Source organism: Musca domestica, unplaced genomic scaffold (genome assembly GCF_030504385.1).
Source record: "Musca domestica strain aabys unplaced genomic scaffold, Musca_domestica.polishedcontigs.V.1.1 12, whole genome shotgun sequence".
In the NCBI taxonomy this organism is placed as follows: domain Eukaryota; kingdom Metazoa; phylum Arthropoda; class Insecta; order Diptera; family Muscidae; genus Musca; species Musca domestica.
The window spans coordinates 14,458,197-14,485,605 of NW_026712155.1; the positions used below are offsets into that span (position 1 = coordinate 14,458,197).

The 27,409-nt window shown below is 34.8% G+C and overlaps 1 protein-coding gene across 1 annotated transcript in view; it reads left to right on the forward strand.

The window, feature by feature from the left end:
- LOC101898215 (periostin) overlaps nucleotides 1–21,687 on the forward strand; it is a 28,494-nt gene extending 6,807 nt beyond the window's left edge. Inside the window, exons 3-8 of the mRNA XM_059118275.1 lie at nucleotides 8,681–8,805; nucleotides 8,954–9,107; nucleotides 18,013–18,189; nucleotides 18,348–18,624; nucleotides 18,703–19,171; nucleotides 20,343–21,687. Coding sequence (XP_058974258.1) covers nucleotides 8,681–8,805; nucleotides 8,954–9,107; nucleotides 18,013–18,189; nucleotides 18,348–18,624; nucleotides 18,703–19,171; nucleotides 20,343–21,568 — 2,428 coding nt within the window. The 3' untranslated portion in view covers nucleotides 21,569–21,687. The remainder of the gene's footprint in view (nucleotides 1–8,680; nucleotides 8,806–8,953; nucleotides 9,108–18,012; nucleotides 18,190–18,347; nucleotides 18,625–18,702; nucleotides 19,172–20,342) is intronic.
- Nucleotides 21,688–27,409: the final 5,722 nt, after the last annotated feature.

The following is a 27,409-nucleotide window of genomic DNA, read 5'->3' on the forward strand; positions in this document are numbered from 1 at the left end:
TCTGTCTGCGGTAATCACGTTATCCTTCAAACGGATTGAGATAGAAGGCTAAAATTTTGCATAAATGCATATTTTCCCAGTAGGCAGGTTAAGTTCGTAAATGGCCAATGTCGGTGCATGTCTTCGTATAGCTCCCATATAGCGGTACCTCCCGATATTCGATATTTTCATGATTTTTGTGACATTATTCCACGGAATTATTACAAATTTGGCATTTGAAGTTCGTTATAGATACTACAGCCTAAGACAGAAAATTGCCCTTGCAGGTCCACGTTTTCGTATAGCCCCCATATAACAGTATCTTCTCATATTCGATATTTTCTTGATTTTTGTGACATTATTCACCGGAATTATTTCAAATTTCGTATTTGAAATTCGTAATGGGTACTACAGCCTATGACGAAAAATTTCGTATGCAGGTCCTCGTCTTCGTATAGTCCCCATATAACTTTACCTCCCGATATTCGGTATTTTGATGATTTTAGCAACATTATTCACCGGAACTGTTACAAGTTTCCTATTTGAAGTTCGTAATGGGTACTAAAGCCTAAGACAGAAAATTGTCCGTGCAGGTCGACTTTTTCATATAGCCCTCATATAACTGTACCTCCCGATATTCGGTATTTTCATGATTTTTGTGACATTATTCCACGGAATTGTTTCAAATTTCGTATTTGAAGTTCGTAATGGGTACTACAGCCTATGACAAAAAATTTCGTATGCCACGTCCACGTCTTCGTTTTGTAGTTTTTGGAATTTTTCAAATTCTTTCTAAATGGTGTAATTAGTAGTCCCTAATTAGTAGTCCCATGGGCTTACTGGCCGACCTCATATAGGCCTTGCTATTTTATATGCCCACATCAGAGATGGGAACCTGTATTTAATGAAGTTAAATTTGACATGAAAAATTACAAAAAAAAAATCCAGAGCTGGATATTATTATTTGAAATGAGGTTAGCTTGTTTCAATTGTACCATGGAGTCCACCTCATCAAACGGAAAACAAAAAAATCTAAATTTGAATTCGTTAAGCAATAACCGAAAGTATGCGATAATCTGGCGCCCAACGGTGATAACCATGATAAATTCCAAAAAAATCCAGAGCTGGATATTATAATTTGAAATGATTTAATTGTATCATGGACCCCACCCCGTCAAAGGAAAACAAAACAAAATTCAAAGTTTGTCATGGACAAGCGATAACTGAAAGGATGCGATAATCTGGCGCCCAACGGTGATAACCATGATAAATTCCAAAAAAATCCAGAGCTGGATATTATTGTTTGAAATGATTTAATTGTAACAAAAGGATGTGATAAACTGGCGCCCAACGTTGGTAAACATGATAAATTACAAAAAAAAAAATCCAGAGCTGGATATTATAATTTGAAATTATTTAATTGTATCATAGAGTCCACCCCATCAAAGGAAAACAAAATAAAATCCTAAATTTGTCTTCGACAAGCAATAACAGAAAGGATGCGATAATCTGGCGCCCAACGGGGATAAGCATGATAAATTACAAAAAAAAAAAAAAAAAAATACAGAGCTGGATATTATTATAATTTGAAATGATTTAATTGTATCATGGAGCACACCCTATCAAAGGAAAACAAAAAAAAAAACAAATTTTAAATTTGACTTCGACAAGCAATAACAGAACGGATGCGATAATCTGGCGCCCAACGGTGGTAACCATGATAAATTACAAAAAAAAAAAATCCAGAGCTGGATTTTATTATATAAAATTATTTAAGTGTACCATAGAGTCCAACCCATCAAAGGAAAACAAGAAAATCTAAATTTCTCTTCGAGAAGCAATAACCGAAAGGATGCGATAATCTGGCGCCCAACGGTGAAAACCATGATAAATTACAAAAAAATCCAGAGCTGGATATTATAATTTAAAATTATTTAAGCGTATAATAGAGTCCAATCCATCAAAGGAAAATAAAAAAAATCTAAATTTATCTTCGACATTCAATAAGAGAAAGGATGCGATAATCTGGCGCCCAACGATGGTAACCATGATAGATTTCAAAAAAATCCAGAGCTGGATATTATTATTTGAAATAATTTATTTGTATTATGGAGTCCACCCCATCAAAGGAAAACAAAAAATCTAAATTTGAATTCGACAAGCAATAACAGAAAGGATGCAATAATCTGGCGCCCAACGGTGAAAACCATGATAAATTACAAAAAAAAAAAATCCAGAGCTGGATGTTATTATTTAAAATGATTTAAATGTATCAGGGAATCCACTCCACACCAAAGGAAAAAATTCTAAATTTGTTTTCGACAAGCAATAACAGAAAGGATGATGTGGCGCCCAACGTTGGTAACCAAAGGAAAAAGTTATCTCTGATAAGTCCTAAGTCACTGATTGTGTCATAACTGAATTTCCCGATAACGTAAGACAAATTACAATGTTTAATGGACTTGGAGGTTCTAATCATTTCCATTTAGGAACACCAAACCAGTTTCTTTTTACTTTTTCGGCTCGATAAAATGACCCATTTTAGAAACCATAAATTTATTTATTAACCAGTTTTTTTTTGGTTTGTCACGAAACCCTCTTCATTTTTTTTTGTTTCTTACGATCCACTGTCGATAACCTACTTAGAATTGCTGGTAAATGAATTTTCTTTGGAGTCAACTACAGAGGTGGCGGGTTGGCTTACTAGCTGTGTCTGGTTGTTTTTTTAGTTGGCCGGCCTCAATGCTGGCGTTTTGTGCAACGTCAGTTAAAATCATTGTGCCGTGAAGATGAAACATTCAACAATGCAACAATCACAAAAAACCAACGACGAAAGAAAAAACAAAGAAAAACAACAATAACAACAAATTCCAAAAGAGGTGGGTAGGTTAGTTGTTAAAAAAACCTCGACTTCAGCATTCTTTTTTTTCGAGGGTTTTGTTTTTTTTCTGAGCTTTAAACTTTGCCAAGATTTGCACGATTTGTCTTTAATGCTATCATTGAAACAACAACAACAATGTTGTTGTATTTTTTGTTTCAGGTACAAGAAACAACGGTATTTTGTATAGACAGCAAAGAAAAAAAACAGAGAACTCTTAAAAGAATGTCTCAAGAAGAAATAAAATTGCAACATCTCCAGTTTTCAAGCTATTGCCAAAGGTTTAATTTTTCTGTTTTTTTTTTTAAAATAAATGAAAGAGCTTCCTTGTCTCATCTCTCGACTTCTGTGTCTGTTAATCATTAATTAAGGTCAAACGATCAGCTGACACCAACACAAATGTCGCTACCATTTTTTTAAGACTTTAAAAGTGTCATTTCAGAGAAAAAGGTAAACAAAAAAGAGGTGGATCGTAAAATGTTTCTGTTTTTTCTAAAAAAAAATAAAGAAAAAGAAACAGATCTCTCTTTTTTTGCAACAACAGCAGCAGCCGTGGCCGGTAATTTCACTTGGGTTCGGTTGGGTAAATAAATGAGAATAAACAAATTTCATTTGCACAGCAAAAGAAAGACAGTCAGTCAGCCAGTCGTCAACCACCAACAAATTGAGGTGTCAATACCATTTCCAAGAAAAGAAAGTTTTTGGTGTTTTTTCATCGGCGTTCCCAACTGATGTTAATAGAAGAAGTTGGCATTGGATGGCAGCGTATACGCCCATATCGTTATTATTATATAGTTGCGAAAATTGTTTTTTTTTTTTCTAAGTTTCCATTAAGGCAATCATTTGAACAAACAATGTCGCGTTGACTTGAGCTCAGCAAAGGTGTAAAGTTGGGAGAAAATTTCATGTGAAAACAGGCGATACAAGGGCGACATCTAGACTCTTCTTTGCCAAGGGGGGGCAGTGGTCTCCATCTATTGCCTCAATTCACTCGATCACTTTGGGCTTTGTAGCAAAAAAGTTAGGCTCCCTAAGGAAAGTTTTAACTTCTTTTAACCTAAAGCAAACACTTTACATATTGGGCGCCATCTGTTGGCTATTAGTTTCGAACACAGGACAATGGAATTTTGTTAAAATCTTAAAAATACCGAATATAACCGTCATGTCGGGGTCTATACGGCGAGGAGCTACTTAGGCTATGTTTGTCATAAGCCATTATCATATTCAAATTCGAAACTTGAAATAAACGGTGAAACGGTGTAGCCAAAATCATCAAAATATTGTATATAAGGAGGTACCGTCATAGCGGGGCTGTGCGAAGACCTGGACCAGCATAGACAATTTTCTGTCACAGGCTGTAGTATCCATTACGAACTTCAAATACCAAATGTGAAACCATTCCGGTGAATAATGTCGCTAAAATCATCAAAAAACCGAATATAGGGAGGAATTGATATGTGGGGCCTATACGAAGACCGGGACCAGCATAGACAATTTTCTGTCACAGACTGTAGTTCCCATTACGAACTTCAAATACCAAATTTGAAACAATTCTGGTGAATAATGTCGCTAAAATCATCAAAATACCGAATAGCAGGTGGTAACGTTATATAGGGCCTATACGAAGACGTGGGCCTGCACAGACAATTTTCTGTCATAGGCTGTAGTATCCATTACGAACTTCAAATACCAAAGTTAAAACAATTCCGGTGAATAATGTCGCTAAAATTATCAAAATACCAAATATCGGGAGGTTCCGTTATATGAGGACTATGCGAAGACCTGGACCTGCACAGACAATTTTCTGTCTTGAGCTGTAGTATCCATTTCGAACTGCAAATACTAAAGTTGAAACTATTCCGGTGAATAATGTCGCTAAAATCATCAAAATACCGAATATCGGGAGGTACTTATATATGGGGGCTATAGGAAAACGTGGACCGACATGGCCCATTTACGAACTTTACCTGCCTACTGGAAAAATAAACATGTGTGCAAAATTTTAGCCTTATATCTCAATTCGTTCGAAAGATAGCGTGATTACAACAGACAGATGGACAGAAAGACAGACCGACAGACGGACATCGCAAAATCGACTTAGAATTTTACGCTGATAAACAATATATATACTTTGTTGGGTCTGACATGAGTCTTTCGAGGAGTTGCAAACGGAATGACAAAGTTAATATACCCTCCATAGTTTGGTGGAGGGTATAAAAATTTGGCTGCCTAAGGTAAGGTTTTTTAACTAAAGCAAACACTTTACATGTTGGGCGCCATTTGTGGGCTATTACCTTTGAGCACCGAATTTACAATGTTTTTGTCTGCGTACTTGGCAGTTTTAGAAGGCCGGGACTTTGTCTACGTTGGACGCCAACAGCGATGGCAACCCAGTCATTAAAATCCCTATATACAGGGTGAGATAAAAAAACTGCATAAAAGTCAAACGCCATAATTTTTACATTTTTTTTTTTTAATTTTTTTTGAATGAAATCAGAAATTGTCGGAAAAAGCATCAATTTTAAGAATAAGTTTCGATTTGTTCGAATTGGTCAGCTTTGGCACGAACTATAGCTTTCAAACGGCCAACGGCCGTCGTACGCTGCCCGAATGTTGCTCTGCGGTATTTTGGCCCATTCTTGTTGAATGGAAAGTGTCTTGTTGGAATTCCTGCAATGCATGGTCGTATCGCAAAGTGTCTTGTTGGACTTCCTGCAATGTATAAACGCAGGGTCGTATCGCAAAGTGTCTTGTTAAAATGTATGGTCGTTTCACAAAGTGTCTTGTTAGAATTCCTGAAATGTATGGTCGTTTCACAAAGTGTCTTGTGAAAATGTATGGTCGCATCAAAAAGTGTCTTGTTAAAATGTATGGTCGTTTCACAAAGTGTCTTGTTAGAATTCCTGAAATGTATGTTCGTTTCACAAAGTGTCTTGTGAAGATGTATGGTCGTATCACAAAGTGTCTTGTTAGAATTCCTGAAACGTACAGTCGTATCGCTCTGTCGGAAAAACCGACTGATACTGATTTTATTTGTTATACCCTACAACACAAGGTGGTCAGGGTATTATGTCTTTGTGCATTTGCATTTGTAACAGGCAAAAGGAAACGAGCTAGACCCATAGTTCCTTTTGATGATCTGCATAGAATCACATTCTGAGTCGATTTATGCATGTCCGTTCGTCCGTCTGTCTGTCCATGTATTTTTGTAAATAAAGTACAGTTCGCATTTATTGTCCTATCCAGATGAAATTTTGAAGAAATCATTTGTTTGGCCCAAGGACGAACCCTATTGAAATTGGAGATAATCGGTCAAAATTTAGATATAACTCCAATATATATGTTCGTCCGATTTGCCTTTTATTGTGCACCAAACGTGTAATATCACCCCGAATAGTATGGAATTTTGCACATACAACCAAATTAGGCCTGAAAAAAAGTATGCCAAATTTCATCAAAATCGGTTCAGATATAGCTATAGCTCACATATATAATGTTCATCCGATTTGTTATTTTTGTCCTCCGCAGCCGTAATATGCACTCTGCAACAACAATATTTGGGGAAATATATCAAATACAGTTCAGAAATACATTTGCTAAATTTTATCGAGATCGGTTCAGATTTGGATATAGCTCCCATATATAACTTCGTCCGATTTACATTTTACTATGCACCAACCGTCTAATATTTGTCCAAATCGGATGAAATTTGGCACTTACGACCAAATTGAGTCTAGAAGCTAGTATGTCAAATTTGGTGAAGAACGGTTCTGATATAGCTATAGCTCTCATATATATTGTTCATCCTATTTGTTATTTTTGTTCTCCGCAGCCGTTATATGCACTCTGTAAAAACGATATTTGGGGAAACACATCAAATACAGCTCAGAAATACATTTGCTAAATTTTATCGAGATCGGCTCAGATTTGGATATAGCTCCCATATATAACTTCGTCCGATTTACTTTTTTATTGTGCCCCAAACGTTTAATATTTATCAAAATCGGATGAAATTTGTCACTTACGATCGAGATTGAGTCTAGAAGCTAGTATGTCAAATTTGTTGAAGATCGGTTCAGATATAGCTATAGCTCCCATATATACTGTTCATTCGATTTGTTATATTTGTTATCCACAGCCGTAATATGCACTCCGTAACAACAATATTTGGGGAAATATATCAAATACAGCTCAGAAATATCTTTGCCAAATTTTATCGAGATCGGTTCCGATTCCATATATATATCTTTACCCGATTTCAAATTAATTGTGCACCAAATGGAGAATACAAGTCAAAATTTAAAAGATACAAATGCTTCGGCATATTTAGTCCTTTGAACTTTAAATAATAATTATAATCATGGCATGTATGATTGAATTCTCCCATAAAAACTTTTAATTGTTATGTGGAGCTCTACTAAATTAGCAAAGTAGTGGTTGGTATCATAAAGTCGGCCCCTCCCGACTTTAAGACTTTCTTTACTGGTCATGTACTTGCACCTTTATTCTCTGTCATAAGTAAAATATCGACAAATAGATATATACAAATAATTTTCTAAAATTGTTTTTATAAAATAATTTTTGAGCTGATTTTGATTATATTTTCGTTTAAAAATTATTAAATGAGTTAAAATTCAACGCAGGAGAGTTATTTCGAAATACTCTTAAGAATATCTCTTTCATTGTTTTGCTCAACTATGAAACTTTTGAGTCTCTCAAAAGACAAAGAGAGAGCATGCATTTCTCTTGGCATCTAATGGCCCATGTTGCTTCTCTTAAAATAAAGAACGATGTTAATCACGACTTTAGACCTAATTTATGACAACTAATTGGAATATTTTCGAAACTTAAATTTATTCTGTGGAATGTTGATTCTGACACTGATTTCTTCTTCGTTCGCTTATTATCAGTCAAAAGATTTTTTGAGTTGGGATTTCTTGAGGGAAAATAAATTACAAAACCAAGTTGAAAACTTTATAACCCGAATACGGTTCGTTTGTTATTCTGCTTCCGTACTGAACCGTTCCATCATGAGGCGACATGTTTGGTTCTACCATATTACGCATTCAAAGACACAATATTTTGTATTCAAAGCGGGGGATGACTATGTTTGAGTTTTTTTTTTTTTTTTTTTTGAAAAAAAAAGAAGAATTAAAAAAATAATAAGGCAAATATTTTTTGGCTTTAATAATTGTTCTTAAGAATCCAGACCCCTAAACGAGGCTTTAAAATGCCATCAGGCGGAAAGTTTAAAATGGCATTTTGTTTGGCTTTTTATTTTTTTTGGATGGATTTGGGTGCTAATTTGGTGTTGGGTGCTGAAGCGTATTCTTTCTTTCCTCTTTTTTATGGATCAAGCTTATTTGCATTTTTATTTTTTTTTTGTTGCGGAATCATGGCGAAAAAATGAGCAGATCTTCAAAGCATGACATTGTTGTTTATTTTTAATGTTTTTTTTTTTTAAACTAATTTGCCACTTGAAATTTACCTTTTGTTTGTTTTTGTTTTGCATGCTGTCGCTCACATAACAAACACATTGTTGTTGTTGCTGCTTGTTTTTGTTTTAATTTTCGTTTATTGTTGTAGTCTAATGTCTCACATCCAAACGCCAAGTTTTCACATACTTGAACCCATAACACCACCCCTAACAACAACATATTATACACCAACACATCAGCTACAACAACAACAACAACAGCTACTACAACAGCCATCATCATCCTCATCACCATATCAATCACAAGCCACCACTACCTCAAGACAAAGCTACATTTGGCCACAATTGTTTAATACTTTATTACCAATTAATGCGGCTTTTAATAGCTACGAACCGGAGGCGGAATTTGTGCCCCTAGAAGCTCAGGAGAATCCCCACAATCCACATGGACGTACGGCGACCACATCGACATCAACGGCAACATCTAGCAATGGCGAAGATAAACCATTTGGTGAGTTATGGAGATTTTTGTAAATGTATTTTTCATGTAGACGAGAGGAAACTCTTCCCTGAAGGGGAAGGAGATCCTGCGATAGAAATATGTATGTATTCCCATTAACATTCTCACTTCATTCTCTCTCTCTCTCTCTCTCCTCCAGATGTCGATGTCATCACCACCGATGTCAATGGCGGCAATGGCCAGGCCCAACCTGGCCTATTCTTCCATCAATCCTTCCCATTTTTGGGTAACAATTTCTTCAACAGCTTTGGAGGCTTTGGCATTGGCACCCAGGAAGAACCCTGGTGGAAGGGGTAAGTGGAACTAAATTTCAAAATGGAAATATAACAAATTTCTAACGTCTCCCCAAAAGGACTGAAACCTAGGCTAGGAACTAGAGGAGCTTCAAAGTAGGATTTTTAATAATAACCAATAAAAAGCCCCTAAGTTCGGCCGGAGCCAACTTTTAATATCCTGCAACATTTTGAAGGAATTTGAAAAATATAAAAAAAAAATCCGTAGAAAAAACTTCTCAAATTATACCTCTTATGTGGGGGCTATACGAAGACGTGTTCCTTTATAAGTAATTTTTTGTCATAGGCTGTAGTACCTATTGCGAACTTCAATTACAAAATTTGAAACAATTCCGGTGAATAAAACCGCAAAACTCATCAAAATACCGAAAAAAGGGAGGTACAGTTATATGGAGGCTATACGAAGACGTGGGCCTGCACGGACAATTTTCTGTCTTAGGCTGTAGTACCCATTACCAACCTCAATTACGAAATTTTAAACAATTTCGGTGAATAATACCGCAAAACTCATCAAAATACCGAATATCGGGAGATATCGTTATATGAGGGCTATACCGAAACGTGGGCCTGCTCAGACAATTTTCTGTCATAGACTGTACTATCCGATTTTCAAATACTAAATTTGAAAGAATTCGGGTGAATAATGTCGCTAAAATCATTAAAATACCGAATATGGGGAGATATTGTTATATGGAGGCTATACGAAGACGTGGACCTGCACACACAATTTTCTGTCACAGGCCGTAGTATTCATTGCGAACTTCAAATACCAAATTTGAAACAATTCCGGTGAATAATGTCGCAAAACTCATAAAAATACCGAATATCGGGAGGTGCCGTTATATGGGGGCCATACGAAGACGTGGGCCTGCACGGACAATTTCCTGTCATAGGCTGCACTATCCATTGTGAACTTCAATTACAAAATTTGAAACAATTCGGGTGAATAATGTCGCTAAAATCATCAAAATATCGAATATCGGGAGGTACAGTTATATAGGGGCTATACGAAGACGTGGACCTACACGGACAATTTTCTATCATAGGCTGTAGTATACATTGCGAACTTCAAATACCAAATTTGAAACAATTCCGGTGAATAATATCGGGAGATATTGTTATATGGAGGCTATACGAAGACGTGGGCCTGCAAAGACAATTTTCTCTCATAGGCTGCAGTACCCATTACGAACTTCAAATACCAAATTTGAAGCCTTTCCGGTGAGTAATGTCGCTAAAATCATCAAAATGCCAAATATCGGGAGGTACTATTATATGGGGGCTATACCAAAACGTGGTCCTACATGGCCCATTTTCAATACTGAAAGTCCTGCAGACATAATATACATTTAAGTAAAATGTTATCAACCTACTTCAATTATTTTTATATTCAAAGCTTACAACTGAAAAAAAAGAAAAATTTGAATGGCGCCCAATCAATGGGACCTACATAAAAAAATATTTCGATCAATTGGCCCAATGTTAAGTATTATTACGATTCACTCTTCAAAAACAGATTATTACATAAACTACAACAACTAAATCGTGGATATGAGTTCTAAGCTCACAAGTGAAAAAAAAAAAAAACAGCTGAATGGCGCCCAATCAATAGAAGGAAAAAATTCGATCTCTTGGCCTTCAAAGATAGAAGAAGATAGGTGGGATGTGACTTAAACTTCATCCTAGACTACCATAAAGGTGGATTTCTTGTGGAATTTTCAAAGAACCTGGGAGGACTTCAAACGTGAATTTTTGAAGGAATGTTTTAAGTAGTCTTGGAGGACTAGATTCATGGATTTTTTGAGGAATTTTCAAAGAACCTTGAAGTACGACAAAAAAATTGAATTTTAAGGGAATTTTTAAAGATCTGGGGAGGACCATAAATATGTTTTTTTTTGTTGGAATTTTCTGTTTAAGTAGTATTTAAAGAGAAATTTGGCAAAACCTAGGAGGGACACAAACTTTTATTTAAAAAGGAATTTTTGAAGAACCTAGCAGGACCACATACTTGGATTTTGAAGGGAATTTTTGAAGAACCTCGCATGACTATACATTTCGATTCTTTAGGGAATTTTTACATAAACTCGGATGACCACACACATGGATTTTCAAAGGAATTTTTTAAGAAACTAGGAGAACCACAATTGTGGATTTTTAAGGAGTTTTTGGAAAACCTAGAAGTACAATAGACGTCGATTTTTTTCGAAGAAGCTAGGTGGATTATAAGCGGGGACTTTTTTTAAGGAATTCATGAAGAACTTAGGATGACCATAAACTGAGACTTTTTTGAGGAATTTTTGAAGAGCCTCCGAGGACATTAAACATGGATTTTAAAGGAATTTTCGAAAAAAAAAAAACCGGAAGGGACTAGAAATGTTTAAAGGAATATTTGAGTAAGGTAGGAGGACAGTAATCTTGGATTTTTGAAAACATCTTCGAAGAACCTAGGCGGACCATTAAGTTTGATTTTTAAGAAAAGAGGATTTTTAAAGAGCCTCGGATGACCACAAATTTGAATTTTTCAACGAGTTTTTTGAAAACATAGAAAGGACAACAGATGTGGATTTTCTTTAAAATTTTTCGAAAAAGCTAGGTGGAGCATAATGTGGGACTTTTTTAAAAGATATTTTGGAGAACTTAGTATAAACGCGTAATTTTGTGTGAAATTTTGAAGAGCCTCCGATGACCTTAAACAAGGATTTTTAAAGGAATTTTCTTAAAAAAAAACCAGGAGGGGCTAGAAATCTTTAAAGGAATGTTTGAGTAAAGTAGGAGGATAACAAACTAGGATTTTTAAAGACATTTTCGAAAAACCTTTGCGGACCATAAAGGTTGATTTTTAAGGTAGGAGGATTTTTAAAGGAATTTTCAAAAAAAAGAAGGGAAGGGGGTAGAAATGTTTTAAGGAATGTTTGAGTAAAGTAGGAGGACCATAAACTAGGATTTTTAGAGACAATTAAACGAAAGTTTTTAGTATTTTAAACATGGATTTTTAAAGGAATTTTCGAAAAATAAAACAGAAGGGATTAGAAACTAAACTAAACTAGAATTTTTAAAGACATTAGGATTTTTAAAGAACCTCGGATGACCACAAACATGGATATTCAAGGGAATTTTTAAAGAACCTAGGACCACAAATGTGGATTTATTTAAGAAGATTTTGGAAAATCTAGAAGGACATTAAGTGTGGATTTTCTTTACATTTTTTCGAAGAAGCTAGATGGACTATTAGTGGGGTATTTTTTAGGGAATTTTTGAAGAACTTAGGATGACTATAAATTCGAATTTTTATGGAAATTTCGAATAGGAGGAGAACCATAAACGTCGATTTTTCAACGAGTTTTTTGAAAACATAAAAAAGAACAACAGATGTGGATTTTCTTTAAAAATTTTCAAAGAAGCTAGGTGGACCATTAGCGGGAATTTTAGAAGAACTTAGGATGACTATAAATGCGAATTTTTATGGAAATTTCGAAGAGCCTCCGAGGATCTTAAACATGCATTTTTTCGAAGAAATTTTTAATGGAATGTTTCATTAAAGTAGAAGGACCAAAGACTAGGATTTTTAAAGGCATTTCCGAAGAAGCTGGACGGACCATAAAGGTTGATTTTTAATGTAGGAGGATTTTTAAGAAATTTTTGAAATTAGACGAAAGCTTGAGGATTTTTTTGAAGAAATTTTGAGAAGCCTCTGAGGACCTTAAATATGGATTTTTAAATGAATTTTCGAAAAACCGGAAGGGACTAGAAGTGTTTTAAGGAATGTTTGAGTAAAGTAGGAGGACCATAAACTAGAATTTTTAAAAACATCTTCGAAGAACCTAGGCGGACCATTAAGTTTGATTTTTAAGAAAAGAGGATTTTTAAAGGAATTTTCAAAAAAAAGGAATTTTCAAAAAAAAGGAATTTTCAAAAAAAAAAAATTGAAATTAAACGAAAGTTTGAGGAAATTTTACAGAGCCTTCAAGGACCTTAAAAAGGGATTTTTAAAGGAATTTAAAAAAAAAAACACCTGGAACTGTTTAAAGGAATGTTTGAATAAAGTAGGAGGATCATAAACTAAGATTTTAAAAGACATTTTTAAAGAACCTAGGCGGACCATAAAGTTTGATTTTTAAGAAAGGAGGATTTTTAAAGGAATTTTTGAAATTAAACGAAAGTTTGAGGAAATATTACAGAGCCTTCGAGGACCCTAAATAGGGATTTTTAAAGGAATTTTCGAAAAAAAAAAACATAAGGGGTTAGAAATGTTTGAGTAAAGTAGGAGGACCAAAAGAAGTATTTTTAAAGACATTTTCGAAGAACCTAGGCGGATCATAAAGTTTGACTTTTAAGAAAGGATTATTTTTAAAGAAATTTTTGAAGAACCTCGGATGAATGGATATTCAAGGGGATTTTCTCGTGAATTTTTTAAGGATTTTTTTGAAAACATAGAAAGACAAGAGATGTGGATTTTCTTTAAAATTTTTTGAAGAAGCTAGGAGGATCATTAGCGGCGAATTTTTAAGGAATTTTTGAAGAACTTAGGATGAATTTTTATGCAAATTTTGAAGAGCCTCCGAGGACCCTAAACATGAATTTTTTTCGAAGAAACCAGGGATCAGAAATGTTTAAAGGAAAAGTTTCATAGAGGTTGATTTTTTAAGAAAGGAGGAATTTTGGAAATTAAACGAAAGTTTGAGGATTTTTTTTAAAGGATTTTTTTAACTGCTGGATTTTTTGAACTTCGTTGTTGTTATTGTTGTACTCAAAAAGATCCCTCATAATTTGTTGTGGCACATAATTTGTGATATCTCCAGCTGTAGAAATTTATTAAATTGAATAGTTCCCCTCCAATTCAATTAAATTAAATGTGAACGCAACTAAAGCAAAACCCCTAACACACGGTCGTCATCACTCAAAAAAAAAAAAAAACACACACACATAAATATACATTTAAACATGGCATGGCAAAAAAATTACACTGAAATAATAGCCGCTTTTCCATCTGTCAGAGGACGTGTGGACTCAAATAAAAAAATCTATTTTATGTGTGGAAACTTACAATTTCGCAATATTCTCTAAACTCAAAGCTATGTCGTTTTATAGCTATATATGTATGTACGTATGTGTGAACAAACCGTACCAGCATGTATGTGCATATGTGTGTATGTATGTCTATATAAATAATTATCAGACCTCTTTCTCTATACAGCTTGAAGCCACTGACCGCAAACCCTGATCTTTCTACTTGTTCAAAGCTAGTTTGTCTGTCCGTCCGTCCGCCCGTTTGTCTGTCTGTCTCTCTATCTAGCTCAAACAATTTGCCATAATTGCCTATCTGTTTTATTTGCAGTCAGTTTGTTCTGGAAGCTTTTGCTTCACATTTCTTTCAATTTCTTTAGACTACAAGCATCTGGCTAGGAAATTTATTTGTTATACATATTTAGGTGTACATGAGTGTATGTTCATACTCGTACATGTAGAGAAATAATCAATGTTGACATAATCTATAATCAGATACTAAGCCTAACACTTAGATTCGATTATTTTCACAAACATACAAGAACGTTCAATGACCGGTTTCTTATGTGAAATTTCTTAAAATAAATCTATGAGGAATTTTTTTATTAGACATAAAATATATATAAATTTGATAATTTATAAATCAATTGCTAGCACTGTACAGTATGACAATTGTATAACAAAAAAAATTGGGAAATTTGATGAAATTTGTAATTTTTAGCAGCGTTTTCCATGTGTATAACAGTCATTTTTATAGGATATACTGCTCAAACAAGTGGTATATTATTGAAATAAATTGGAAAAAACATATTTTTGAAAAATTTTGCGTGTATAACAGTTAGCCAAAAACTGTTATACAGCCCAATTTTAGTGTAAAATCTTGTCATTTTTCAAGATAATGGTTATGACTGTAATGACCTGCTATTCATTTAAAAAATGCATGTGTATAACAGTTATATTTAAGTGTTACACTGCTCAAACAAGTGTTATATTATTGAAATAAATTGGAAAACAATTTTTTTGATAAATCTTGCATGTATAACAGTTTGCTTGAAACTGTTATACAGCCCAATTTTAGTGTAAAATCCTGTAATTTTTCAAGATAATGAGTTTTAAAGAGTTCAGAGATGTATAATTGTTTGATTTGAACTGTAACACGCCTACATTTTCCCTAATTGTTATGACTGTAATGACCTACTATTTATTTTTATTTTTAAAAAAATGCATGTGTATAACAGTTATATTAACGGGTTATTCTGCTCAAACCATTGTTATGTTATTGAAATTAATTGGAAAACCACATTTTTGACAAAATTTACGTGTATAACAGTTTGGTCAAAACTGTTATACAGCCCAATTTTAGTATAAAATGTAGTATTTTTTCATATTAAGGTATTTTAAAAAGCTCAGAAGTGTATAATAGTTTGATTTGAACTGTAACACGCCAACATTTTCCCTAATTGTTATGACCATGATGACCTGCTATTTATTTTTGTTTTTAAAAAATGCATGTGTATAACAGTTACATTTACGTGTTATACTGCTCAAACCAATGTTATATTATTGAAATCAATTGGAAAATCATATTTTCGACAAATTTTACGTGTATAACGGTTTGCCCAAAACAGTTATACAGCCCAAATTTAGTGTAAAATCTTGTAATTTTTCATTTTAATGTGTTTTAAAAAGCTCAAAGATGAATAATAGTTTGATTTGAACTGTAACACGCCAACCTTTTCCATAATTATTATGACCGGAATGACCCAGTTAATTATTTTTTCTTCAAATTTGTTAAGTGGGATAATATATAACAATTGGACACTGTTCCAAAATTCAAATATTTATAAAAATGTTTTTTTTCTGATTTTTTATGTGTATAACAGTTTTAGTTAACTGTTATGCTGCTCAAACAACTGTTATTCAATTGTATTTAGTAAAAACACTATTATTTCACAAATTTTATGTGTATAACAGTTTGACCATAACTGTTATACAGCCCAATTTTTTTTTTGAAGTATTATAGTTTTTAGGTTGTTGTGTTTTAATAAGTTAAACAATGTATAGAAGCTTAATTTAAATAGTTATACTGCACACTTTTCTTTAATTTTTGTTTCTTTTTTTATAAAAAAAAAACATTTTTAAAGTAGGATAATTAGTAATATGATTCCCATTTGAGGTAGTTTCAAAATGTACAAATTTTTCAAATTATTTTTTATTAATATGCCTCTTTCGGATTTTTTGCATGAGTATAACAGTTTTATTTGACAGTTATACTGCTCAAGCAAGTGTTATATTATATAAATCAAATGGAAAAACTAATTTTCGACAAATTTGAAATGTATAACAGTTTGGCCAAAACTGTTATACAGCCCAATTCTAGTGGGAAATATTATAATTTTTCCACATAATGTATTTTAAGAAGTTAACATGTGTATAATCGCTTAATTTGAACTGTTATACTGTACACTTTTCCTTTTAATTGTTTTTGACAAATCCGTTATTTGTTTTTTTTTTGATCAAAAATACCATTTTTAAAGTGGGATAATTTGTAAAATTGATTCCTATTAGAGGTGGTTTCACCAATGTACATATTTTTCAAATTATTTTTTTTATTAATATGCCCCTTTCGGATTTTTTGCATGAGTATAACAGTTTTATTTGACAGTTATACTGCTTAAAAAAGCGTTATATTACTAAAATCAAATGAAGAACCTCATTTTCGACAAATTTGACGAGTATAACAGTTTGTCCAAAACTGTTATACAGAACAATTTTAGTGAGAAACATTATAATTTTTCCATGTAATGTGTTTTAACATGTTTAAAAGTGTATAACAGCTTGATTTGAACTGTTATGCTGACACTTTTCCAATTTTTAAGACCAAAATTCCTGTTATTTACTGCTCCTTCGAAAACATACAATTTGTTATAAAGGGAATAATTTATAACATTTATTCCAATTAGACATAGTTTTTAAATTGAGATATATCTATATTTTCCTATTTGATTTGTCCTTCTCGAATTTTTTTGCTTGAGTATAACAGTTTTATTTAACTGTTATACTGCCCAAAAAACTTTTATTCAATGGAATTTTGTTGGAAAAGCTGTTATTTGCAAAATTTTAGGTGTATAACAGTTTGCAAAAAACTGTTATACATACCAATTTTAGTTTGAAATATTATTATTTTTCCAGTTAATGTGTTTTAACAAGTTCAAAAGTGTATAATACCTTGATTTGAACTGTTATACTGACACTTTTCTAATTTTAAACGACCAAATGACCCGTTATTTATTGGTCCTTCAAAAAACACCATTTCTTATAAGGAGTTTATTTGAAGAAAAATTAATCCAATTGGACATGGTTTCGAAATTGAGATATACCTATTTTTCTAGATGTGATTTATCCTTTTCGGAATTGTTTGCTTGAGTATAACAGTTTTATTTAACTGTTATACTGTCCAAAAACTGTTATTCAATGGAATTTTTTTTGGAAAAACTCTAGTTTTCAAAATTTTACGTGTATAACAGTTTGCCCAAAACTGTTATACAGCCCAATTTTTTTTAAATGTTATAATTTTTTCAAATTAATGTGTTTTTATAAGTTCAAAAATCCAGCTTTTTTAAATGTATAACAGTTTGCCATAACTGTTGTACAGTAACTTAGTGATAATTGTGAGGGGACAATAAACGTAGATTTTTTTGAGGAATGTTTCGAAGAACTTCCGAGGACCATAAACGAGTATTTTTGAGGAACCTAGGAGAACCATTATCGTGGAATTTTAAATAAATTTTTGGAAGGGAAAAAATAAGTTTTTGGAAGGATTTTAAGGGACTTTTGAAACAATTGCTTGAGAAACCCAATGTTAACATATTTCCTAACCCATTATCTTTCTCTCTTCCAGACCCAATGTCTGTACCGAAAAGGAGGAAGACGAAAAGGACGTGGAAGCCTCCGATGAAACTGAAGAAACTCAAACCGCTGAAGGCACTGAAATTGTCAAACAACCCTCGTATGGCCAATTCCATTTCAGTTTGAATTCATGCGTTGAAAAGCCCAACAAATATGTCTGCACCCGAGTGTAAGTATGTCAGCCAAGGCAGGCGAGGATGAATGATGGCTTGATGTGGTGTCTTAGCAACACCTGTGATGAGCCAACATTGTTCCAAAACCGAAATAAAAAAATCGCCAAATTGAAATGAAAATAGCTAATTTGTTGTTGTTGTTGTTGCTTTGCAGTGTTAACAAAAATGGCAAAAAGAAAACTTTGACTGTTTCACGCCAATGCTGTCACGGCTATGCCCGGCCACGTAATGCCGCTTATGCAACACCCTGTGAGAAAATCGATATCAAAGATATTGAGGCAACGGCCGCCGATATGGGCGCCAAAGAGTTTGTGGCAAAGGCCAAAAGCAGCGGCTTGGCGGACATGATCAGCTCGAGCAAAAATGTAACCATCTTCTTGCCCGTCGATGAGGCGTTCAGTGCCTATGGCGATGCGGCCGCAAGTGAGAATGTAAGTACCACCATGATAGTATTCAAAATGTGATCTGAATCACGTTTCTCATTCATTTCGATTTTTTTTTTGTTGCAGAATGTGGTGGAAATGAAATCGGATGATGGTGTAAAGCAGCTATTCTTGCGCCATGTCGTCGATGGTGAAATCAATTTGGAAGATGTCAGCAATGAGCAGGTCTTGAAGACTCATGCCGATGGCCAGACGGTACGCATCAACAGCTATCAAATGCCTTTGACTCTGAGCCGGGAACCCTATCGTTATACGGCCAACTGTGTGCCCATTGTGAGGCGTGACAAACTCTCCGAACAGGGTATGGTTCATACCTTGGCTGGGGTTATGCCATCGGTTAGCAAGAATGTCATGGATATGATTCGGGAACGTAGCGATATGTCGATAATGCGTACCGTCTTGGAAAATACAAAATTGAGTGAAGTGTTGGAGGGCAAGAAACCGGTTACGATTTTCGTACCCACCGATAGTGCCTTTGACAAGCTGGAACCCCATTTGCGTCGGGCTTTGAAGGAGGGCAAGGGTTGTGCTACAAGTAAGTGACAAAAGCTCGAAAGGGAATGAGCTTTTTAATTGGAAAAGCTCAATGAAGTTCAGTTTTCCAAAGAAAGCTCAGTGAAGCTTTTTTTATTGGAAAAGTCGTCCTGATGAGATTTTCTATAGGAAAAGTCACGATGAGCTTTTCTATAGGAAAAGTCATTGTCCCAATGAGCTTTTCTATTAGGAAACGTCATCGTTCTGATGAGCTTTTCTATGAGGAGAAGTCATCGTTCCGATGAGATTTTCTATAGGAAAAGTCATCTTCCCGATGAGCTTTTCTATGGGGAAAAGTCACATTTCCGATGAGCTTTTCTATGGGGAAAGTCATCTTCCCGATGAGCTTTTCTATAGGAAAAGTCATCGTTCCGAAGAGCTTTTCTATAGGAAAAGTCATCTTCCCGATGAGCTTTTCTATAGGAAAAGTCATCGTCCCGATGAGCTTTTCTATTAGGAAAAGTCATCGTCGATGAGCTTTTCTATTAGGAAACGTCATCGTTCTGATGAGCTTTTCTATGAGGAAAAGTCATCTTCCCGATGAGCTTTTCTATGGGGAAAAGTCATCATCCCGATGAGCTTTTCTATGGGGAAAAGTCATCGTCCCGATGAGCTTTTCTATGAGGAAAAGTCATCGTCCCGAAGAGCTTTTCTATGAGGAAAAGGCATCGTCTCGATGAGCTTTTCTATGAGGAAAAATCATCGTTCAGATGAGCTTTTCTATAGGAAAAGTTATCGTCCCGAAGAGCTTTTCCATGAGGAAAAGTCATCGTCCCGATAAGTTTTTCTATGAGGAAAAGTCATTGACCCTATGAGCTATTATATGAGGAAAAATCATCGCCCCGATGAGCTTTTCTATAAGGAAAAGTTATCGTCCTGAAGAGCTTTTCTATCGGGAAAAGTCATCGTCCCGGTGAGTTTTTCTATGAGGAAAAGTCATCGTCCCGATGAGCTTTTCTATGAGGAAAAGTCATCGTCCCGATGAGCTTTTCTAAAGGAAAAGTAATCGTCCTGGTGAGCTTTTCTATGAGGAAAAGTCATCTTCTCGATGTGCTTTTCTATGAGGAAAAGTTGATGAGCTTTTCTTTGGAAAACTCCATCATGGAAATCTGCCTGTTTTGTTGTTGCCTTGAATAACCATTGTTTTTGTTGTTGTTCTTCTTTCCCTCCAGACATTCTCAAAAATCACATTTTGGATCTGACCTTCTGTTCGGTGGCTTCCGTTGCCGGTGCCAAGACAACCGCCTACAACTTGTTGGGTGAACCCATGCGTTTCAATCGCTCCAAGGCATCATCGGACGACAGCAAGGCCGAGCAACCGGTCATCATCAATGGCATTGCCAAGATTATGGAGGCTGATATTATGGGCAGCAATGGTGTGATGCATGTCATCGATACCATCATGCCCACCGAATCGGCTCTGCCCATGTCTTCGCTGATGCAGGAGAAAAATGTAACCATTTTCAAGAGGCTATTGGAGGCAGCCGGTTTGGATAATAAATTCGATGACATGGACAATGTAACCGTTTTTGCTCCCACCGACAAGGCTCTGCAGAACAGCAAATGGGCCAAGCTATTGGAAGAGAATCCGGAGGGATTGAAAAACAACCAAGAATTGGTGGAATTCCTAAACTATCATGTCACCCAACCCATGGTCAAGACCTGTGACTTGGAGGTGAAACTATTGCCCACCATTGCTGGGGATAAGGTGCGCATTAATCTCTACTCCACCCATGCCTTGTTCTCCAATGTCATGAATCGTGCCACTGTCAATTGTGCCCGTCTTATCCATTTCGATGACGAGAGCTGTGGTTCGGTACTGCATCAGGTCGACAAGCCATTGACACCACCCAAATCGAACCTCTTGCAAATGTTGGAATCCAATCCGAATTACAGCAAATTCTTGGAATTGGTACGCATGGCCAATCTCACTGATCTGTTGGCCAATGCCGATGAAGATTTCACTTTGTTGGTGCCCAAGAATGATGTCTTCGAGGAGTTGGAGGATACACTGAGCAAAGATCAAACGGAATTGGAGAATTTGATCAAGACCCACATTGTCAACGATGTGGTGTGTTGTGCCGGCATCATACCCACCAATTGGCCATTTGTACGTTCCATTGAATCCTACAATGGCCATCATTTGCGTATCACCCGCGATCGTCGTCCAAAGATTCAAAATGCCGGCATTACCAAATGTGACAACGTGGCCACCAATGGCATTGTCCATGAAATCAACGATGTTATTATCCCCAATTCCAGACAGCGCCAACCGCAGGATCAGGAGCACCAACATGTCCCCCACTATCGGCCCCATCATCATCAACACGGACAGGTGCCCAGACCTCAGCAACAATTCCCCAATGCCGATGATATTTTTGGTGATTTATTTTTCTAAATCGGAATGTCGGGATCCACTGATCCGTTGATCCATTGTATTGAAATTATTATATAAAAGAAAAAATATTCTAATTTTATAATTTATATATAACAACAACAAACAAAAAAAAACAAAAATAATAATATTTATTAAGCCCTCGAAATAAACATTTGATCTGATAAGGAAATAAAAAAAGTCAAAATCTCAAATTATTCGAATATTTCCCACTGAAATGTCGAAACAATACTATACACACATTCATACATACATACCTATACCTATATATACGTATTGTACTTGAGATAAAGGAAGTGTATTCATTTTATAGAACCGAAACCCAAAATCGAAAAAGAAATCGAAACACAAATAAAACAAACCCCTTAAAAATAATTTAGTTTTGATTTATTAAGAAAAGACACTGGGCGAAGGGAGTCCTTTTTGGACGAGCTGAGGGGAAGAAGGGGGGAGGGTAATTTTTCTGAGGGAAATCCAAAAGGATAGAAGATCTCCTGTTGTAAGTAATAGTGGAGTTAAAGGGCCAGGAAGTACCAATAAATGGCAAAAGTTAAAAGGATGTCAAAGGCTATTGAGTCGATATTACAGCGATGAAGGTTCTGGGAGCTAGAAAATGATTTTTCCGTACGGAAACTAAAGGCTCAGGTAGTCAAAATAAATGAATTGACCTAAAATAGAGCAGCTAAAGGCCAGGAAGTGTATTATTATTTTAAAGGTCAGGGAGTATTTATTAAGGACTGAAGTACTAAAAAACCAGGGGGCTAGAGATAAAGGTCAAATAGTCCTCAAAGACAAGGTGAAGAAACCCTAGAAGCCTGTACCGATACACGAACTTGATCAGAAGGGTCAGGTGGGGTATATGGGCCTCCTGTAGTCAGTAATAGTGGAGCTAAAGGGCCAGGAAGTCCCAATAAATGGCAAAGGTGAGGAAATGTCAAAGGCTATTGAGTCGATTTGGGAGCTAGAAAGCCTATACCCTCTATAGAGCTGAAAATGACTTGGGTTTAAATTTTAATACAGGAAAGGCAAAGTAATTTTTTCGCACGGAAACTTAAGGCTCAGGTAGTCAAAATAAATTAATTGACCTAAAATAGAGCAGTTAAAAAAAAACGGGGCTAGAGAGCCCCTATAGATGAAGTAACGGCCAAATAGTCTATAAAGACAAATTAAGGAAAACCAAGAAGCCTTCAGCTATACACGAACTTGAACAGGAGGGTCAGGTGGGGTATAGAGACCTCTTGTAGTTAGTAATAGTAGAGTTAAAGGGCCAGGAAGCCCCAATAAATTGAGTCGATATTAAAGCGATGAAGGTTCTGGGAGCTAGAAAGCCTATACCCTCTATAGAGCTGAAAATCACTTGGGTTTCAATTTTAATACAGGAAAGGCAAAGTAATTTTTCCGTACGGAAACTGAAGGCTTAGGTAGTCAAAATAAATGAATTGATCTAAAATATGGCAGCTAACGGCCAGGAATTCTATTATTATTTTGAAGGTCAGGGGGTCTTTATAAAGGAGCAAAAAAACAGGGGGCTAGAGAGCCACTATAGATGAGATAAAGCCAAACCCAAGAAGCCTGTAGCTTTATACGAACTTGAACAGAAGGGTCAGGTGGGGTATATAGACCTCCTGTAGTTAGTAATAGTGGAGTTAGGGAGCCAGGAAGTCCAAATAGATGAGCAAAAGGGAGAAGATGTCAAAGGCTATAGAGCCGATATTACAACGATGAAGGCTCTGGGAGCTAGAAAGCCTATACCCTCTATAGAGCTGAAAATGAGCACCTAAAGTCCAGGAAGTCTATTATTATTTTGAAGGTCAGGTAGTATTTATTAAGGAGCTAAAAAACCCAGGGGGCTAGAGAGCCTCTTTAGATGAGATAAAGGCCAAATAGTCTGCAAAGACATGGTGAAGAAAACCAAGAAGCCTTTAGCTATACACGAACTTGAACAGGAGGGTCCGGTGGGGTATGTAGACCTCCTGTAGTTAGTAATAGTGGAGTTAAAGAGTCAGGAAGTTCCAATAAATGGCAAAAGTTAAAAAGATGTCAAAGGCTATAGAGTCGATATTAAAGAGATGAAGGTTCTTTGAGCTAGAAAGCCTATACCCTCTATAGTCTGAAAATCACTTGGGTTTCAATTTGAATACGGGAAAGGCAAAGCAATTTTTACGTGCGGAAACTGAAGGCTTCGGGTAGTCAAAATAAATTAATTGACCTAAAATAGTTCAGTTAAATGCCAGGAAATCTATTTTTATTTTGAAGATCAGGGAGTTAGGGAGCCCCTATAGATGAGGTAAAGGCCAAATAGTCTGCAAAGACAAGGTGAAGAATCCCAAGAAGCCTGAAGCTATATAAGAACTTGAACAAGAGGATCATGTGGGGTATGTAGAGTATTTAAAAAGCTAGGTATTCAAAAACAATTAGTTGTAGAAGGAGGAGGAGGTTCCTCGCTTCATTTCCACCAAAATCTCCGGATACCAATCCGTTGGACTATTGTGTCTGAAATATTTTGGAAAGCAAGGTTGGCACTAAAAAAAATAGCTGAAGCAAGCGCTACGCCGGGAATGGGCCAAAATACCGCAGAGAAATATTCGGGCAGCGTGTGACGGTTTAATTGACCGTTTGAAGGCCATAATTCGTGCCAAAGGTGATCAATTCAAACAAATCTAAACTTATTCTAAAATTTGATGCTATTTCCGATATTTTTTGCTTTCATTTAATAAAATTTAAAAAAAATGTAAAACTTATGGCGTTTGACTTTGTTGCAGTTTTTTTTTATCTCACCCTGTATTTGAACTACTGCTCTAGCTGCTCCAGTTGCACCAACGAGGAAAATATAAAATTTCATCTCCGATGTTTTTTTCTATGAAAAAATTCACCAACGAACTTTTGATTTTTTTTTTTTTTTTGTAAAAAAACCACCAACGAAAACTTTTTCTGTGAAGGACATTTTTATGGAACTTATTCACCAAAAATGTATTAACAATAAATTTTCCTATAGGAAATTTCACCAACGATGAAATTTTTTCTTTGGAAAAATTCACCAACATTTATCTTTTAAAATTTCACCAACGATGAATTTTTCTATGGAAAACTTCACCAACGATGAATTTTTCTATGGAAAACTTCACCAACGATGCATTTTTCTATGGAAAACTTCACCAACGATGAATTTTTCTATGGAAAATTCCACCAACGATAAAATTTTCTATGGAAAATTTCACCAACGATGTAATTTTCTATGGAAAACTTCACCAACGATGAACTTTTCTATAGAAAATTTCACCAACGATGACATTTTCTATCGAAAACTTCAACAACGATTAAATTTTCCATGGAAAACTTCACCAAAGATTAAATTTTCCATGGAAAACTTCACCAACGATGAAATTTTCTATGGAAAACTTCACCAACGATTAAATTTTCTATGGAAAACTTCACCAACGATGCATTTTTCTATGGAAAACTTCACCAACGATGAATTTTTCTATGGAAAATTCCACCAACGATAAAATTTTCTATGGAAAATTTCACCAACGATGTAATTTTCTATGGAAAACTTCACCAACGATGAACTTTTCTATAGAAAATTTCACCAACGATGACATTTTCTATCGAAAACTTCACCAACGATGAATTTTTCTATGGAAAACTTCACCAACGATGAAATTTTCTATGGAAAACTTCACCAACGATGAAATTTTCTATGGAAATCTTCACCAACGATGAAATTTTCTATGGAAATCTTCACCAACGATGAAATTTTCTATGGAAATCTTCACCAACGATGAAATTTTCTATGGAAATCTTCACCAACGATGAAATTTTCTATGGAAAACTTCACCAACGATGAAATTTTCTATGGGAAAACTTCACCAACGATGAACTTTTCTATAGAAAACTTTAAAAACGATGAAATTTTCTATAGAAAAATTCACCAACAATAATTTTTTCTATGGAAAACTTCACCAACGATGAATTTTTCTGTGGAAAACTTCACCAACGATGAATTTTTCTATGGAAAACATCACCAACGATGAAATTTTCTATGGAAAACTTCACCAACGATGAAATTTTCTATGGAAAACTTCACCAACGATGAAATTTTCTATGGAAAACTTCACCAACGATGAAATTTTCTATGGAAATCTTCACCAACGATGAACTTTTCTATAGAAAACTTTAAAAACGATGAAATTTTCTATAGAAAAATTCACCAACAATAATTTTTTCTATGGAAAACTTCACCAACGTTGCATTTTTCTATGGAAAACTTTACCAACGTTGCATTTTTCTATGGAAAACTTTACCAACGATGAATTTTTCTATGGAATACTTCACCAACGATGAATTTTTCTTTAGAAAACTTCACCAACGATGAAATTTTCTATGGAAATCTTCACCAACGATGAAATTTTCTATGAAAAACTTCACCAACGATGAAATTTTTTATGAAAAAATTCACCAACGATGAAATTTTCTATGGAAAACTTCACTAACGATGAAATTTTCTATGGAAAACTTCACCAACGATGAAATTTTCTATGGAAAACTTCACCAACGATGAAATTTTCTATGGAAAACTTCACCAACGATGAAATTTTCTATGGAAAACTTCACCAACGATGAAATTTTCTATGGAAAACTTCACCAACGAAGATATTTTCTATGGAAAACTTCACCAACGATGAAATTTTCTATGGAAAACTTCACCAACGATGAAATTTTCTATGGAAAACTTCACCAACGAAGATATTTTCTATGGAAAACTTCACCAACGATGAAATTTTCTATGGAAAACTTCACCAACGATGACATTTTCTATAGAAAACTTCACCAACAATTAAATTTTTTATAAAAAACTTCACCAACGATAAAAATTTCTATGGAAAACTTCACCAACGATGAAATTTTTTGTAGAAGACTTCACCAACGATGAATTTTTCTGTGGAAAAATTCACCAACGAATTTCTATGGAAAACTTCACGAACGATGACATTTTTTATGGAAAACTTCACTAACGAGAACTTTTCTATGGAAAAATTCACCAACGATTTTCCATGGAAAACTTCACCAACGATGAAATTTTTTATGGAAAACTTCACCAACTATGAAACTTTCTATGGAAATCTTCACCAACGATGAAATTTTCTATGAAAAACTTCACCAACGATGAAATTTTCTATGGAAAACTTCACCAACGATGAACTTTTTCATAGAAAACTTCACCAACGATGAACTTTTTCATAGAAAACTTCACCAACGATGAAATTGTTTATAGAAATCTTCACCAACGATGACATTTTTTATAGAAAACTTCACCAATGATGATTTTTTTTTATGAAAAACTCACCAACGATGAATTTTTCTATGAAAAACTTCACCAACGATAAAATTTTCTATGGAAAACTTGAAAATTTTTATGGAAAACTTCACCAACGATAAATTTTTCTATGGAAAATTAACCCACGATGACATTTTTCTATGGAAAACTTCGCCAACGATGAATTTTTCTATGGAAAACTTCACCAACGATTCGAAAACCTCACCAATGATGAAATTTTCTATAAAAAAAAAACTTTACAAAGATGAAATTTTCTAGGGAAAAATTTCTTATTAAGTTGCTTGCAAGTTTGTGACGAGATTCCGTCTGTTTACTTTTCATAGTTTTCTTGCCAAAGGGAATACAAGTATCCTACTCTCTCAGAAAAAATTGCTGGAGATTTACTGCAAGTATATCTCATTTTCTATACCATATGTTTCCCATTTCCCTTAAATTTTTTTTCCAAAAATGGATTTAGTCATTTTTGTGTTTTACACGATACCCTACATACATTAGTACATACCTAT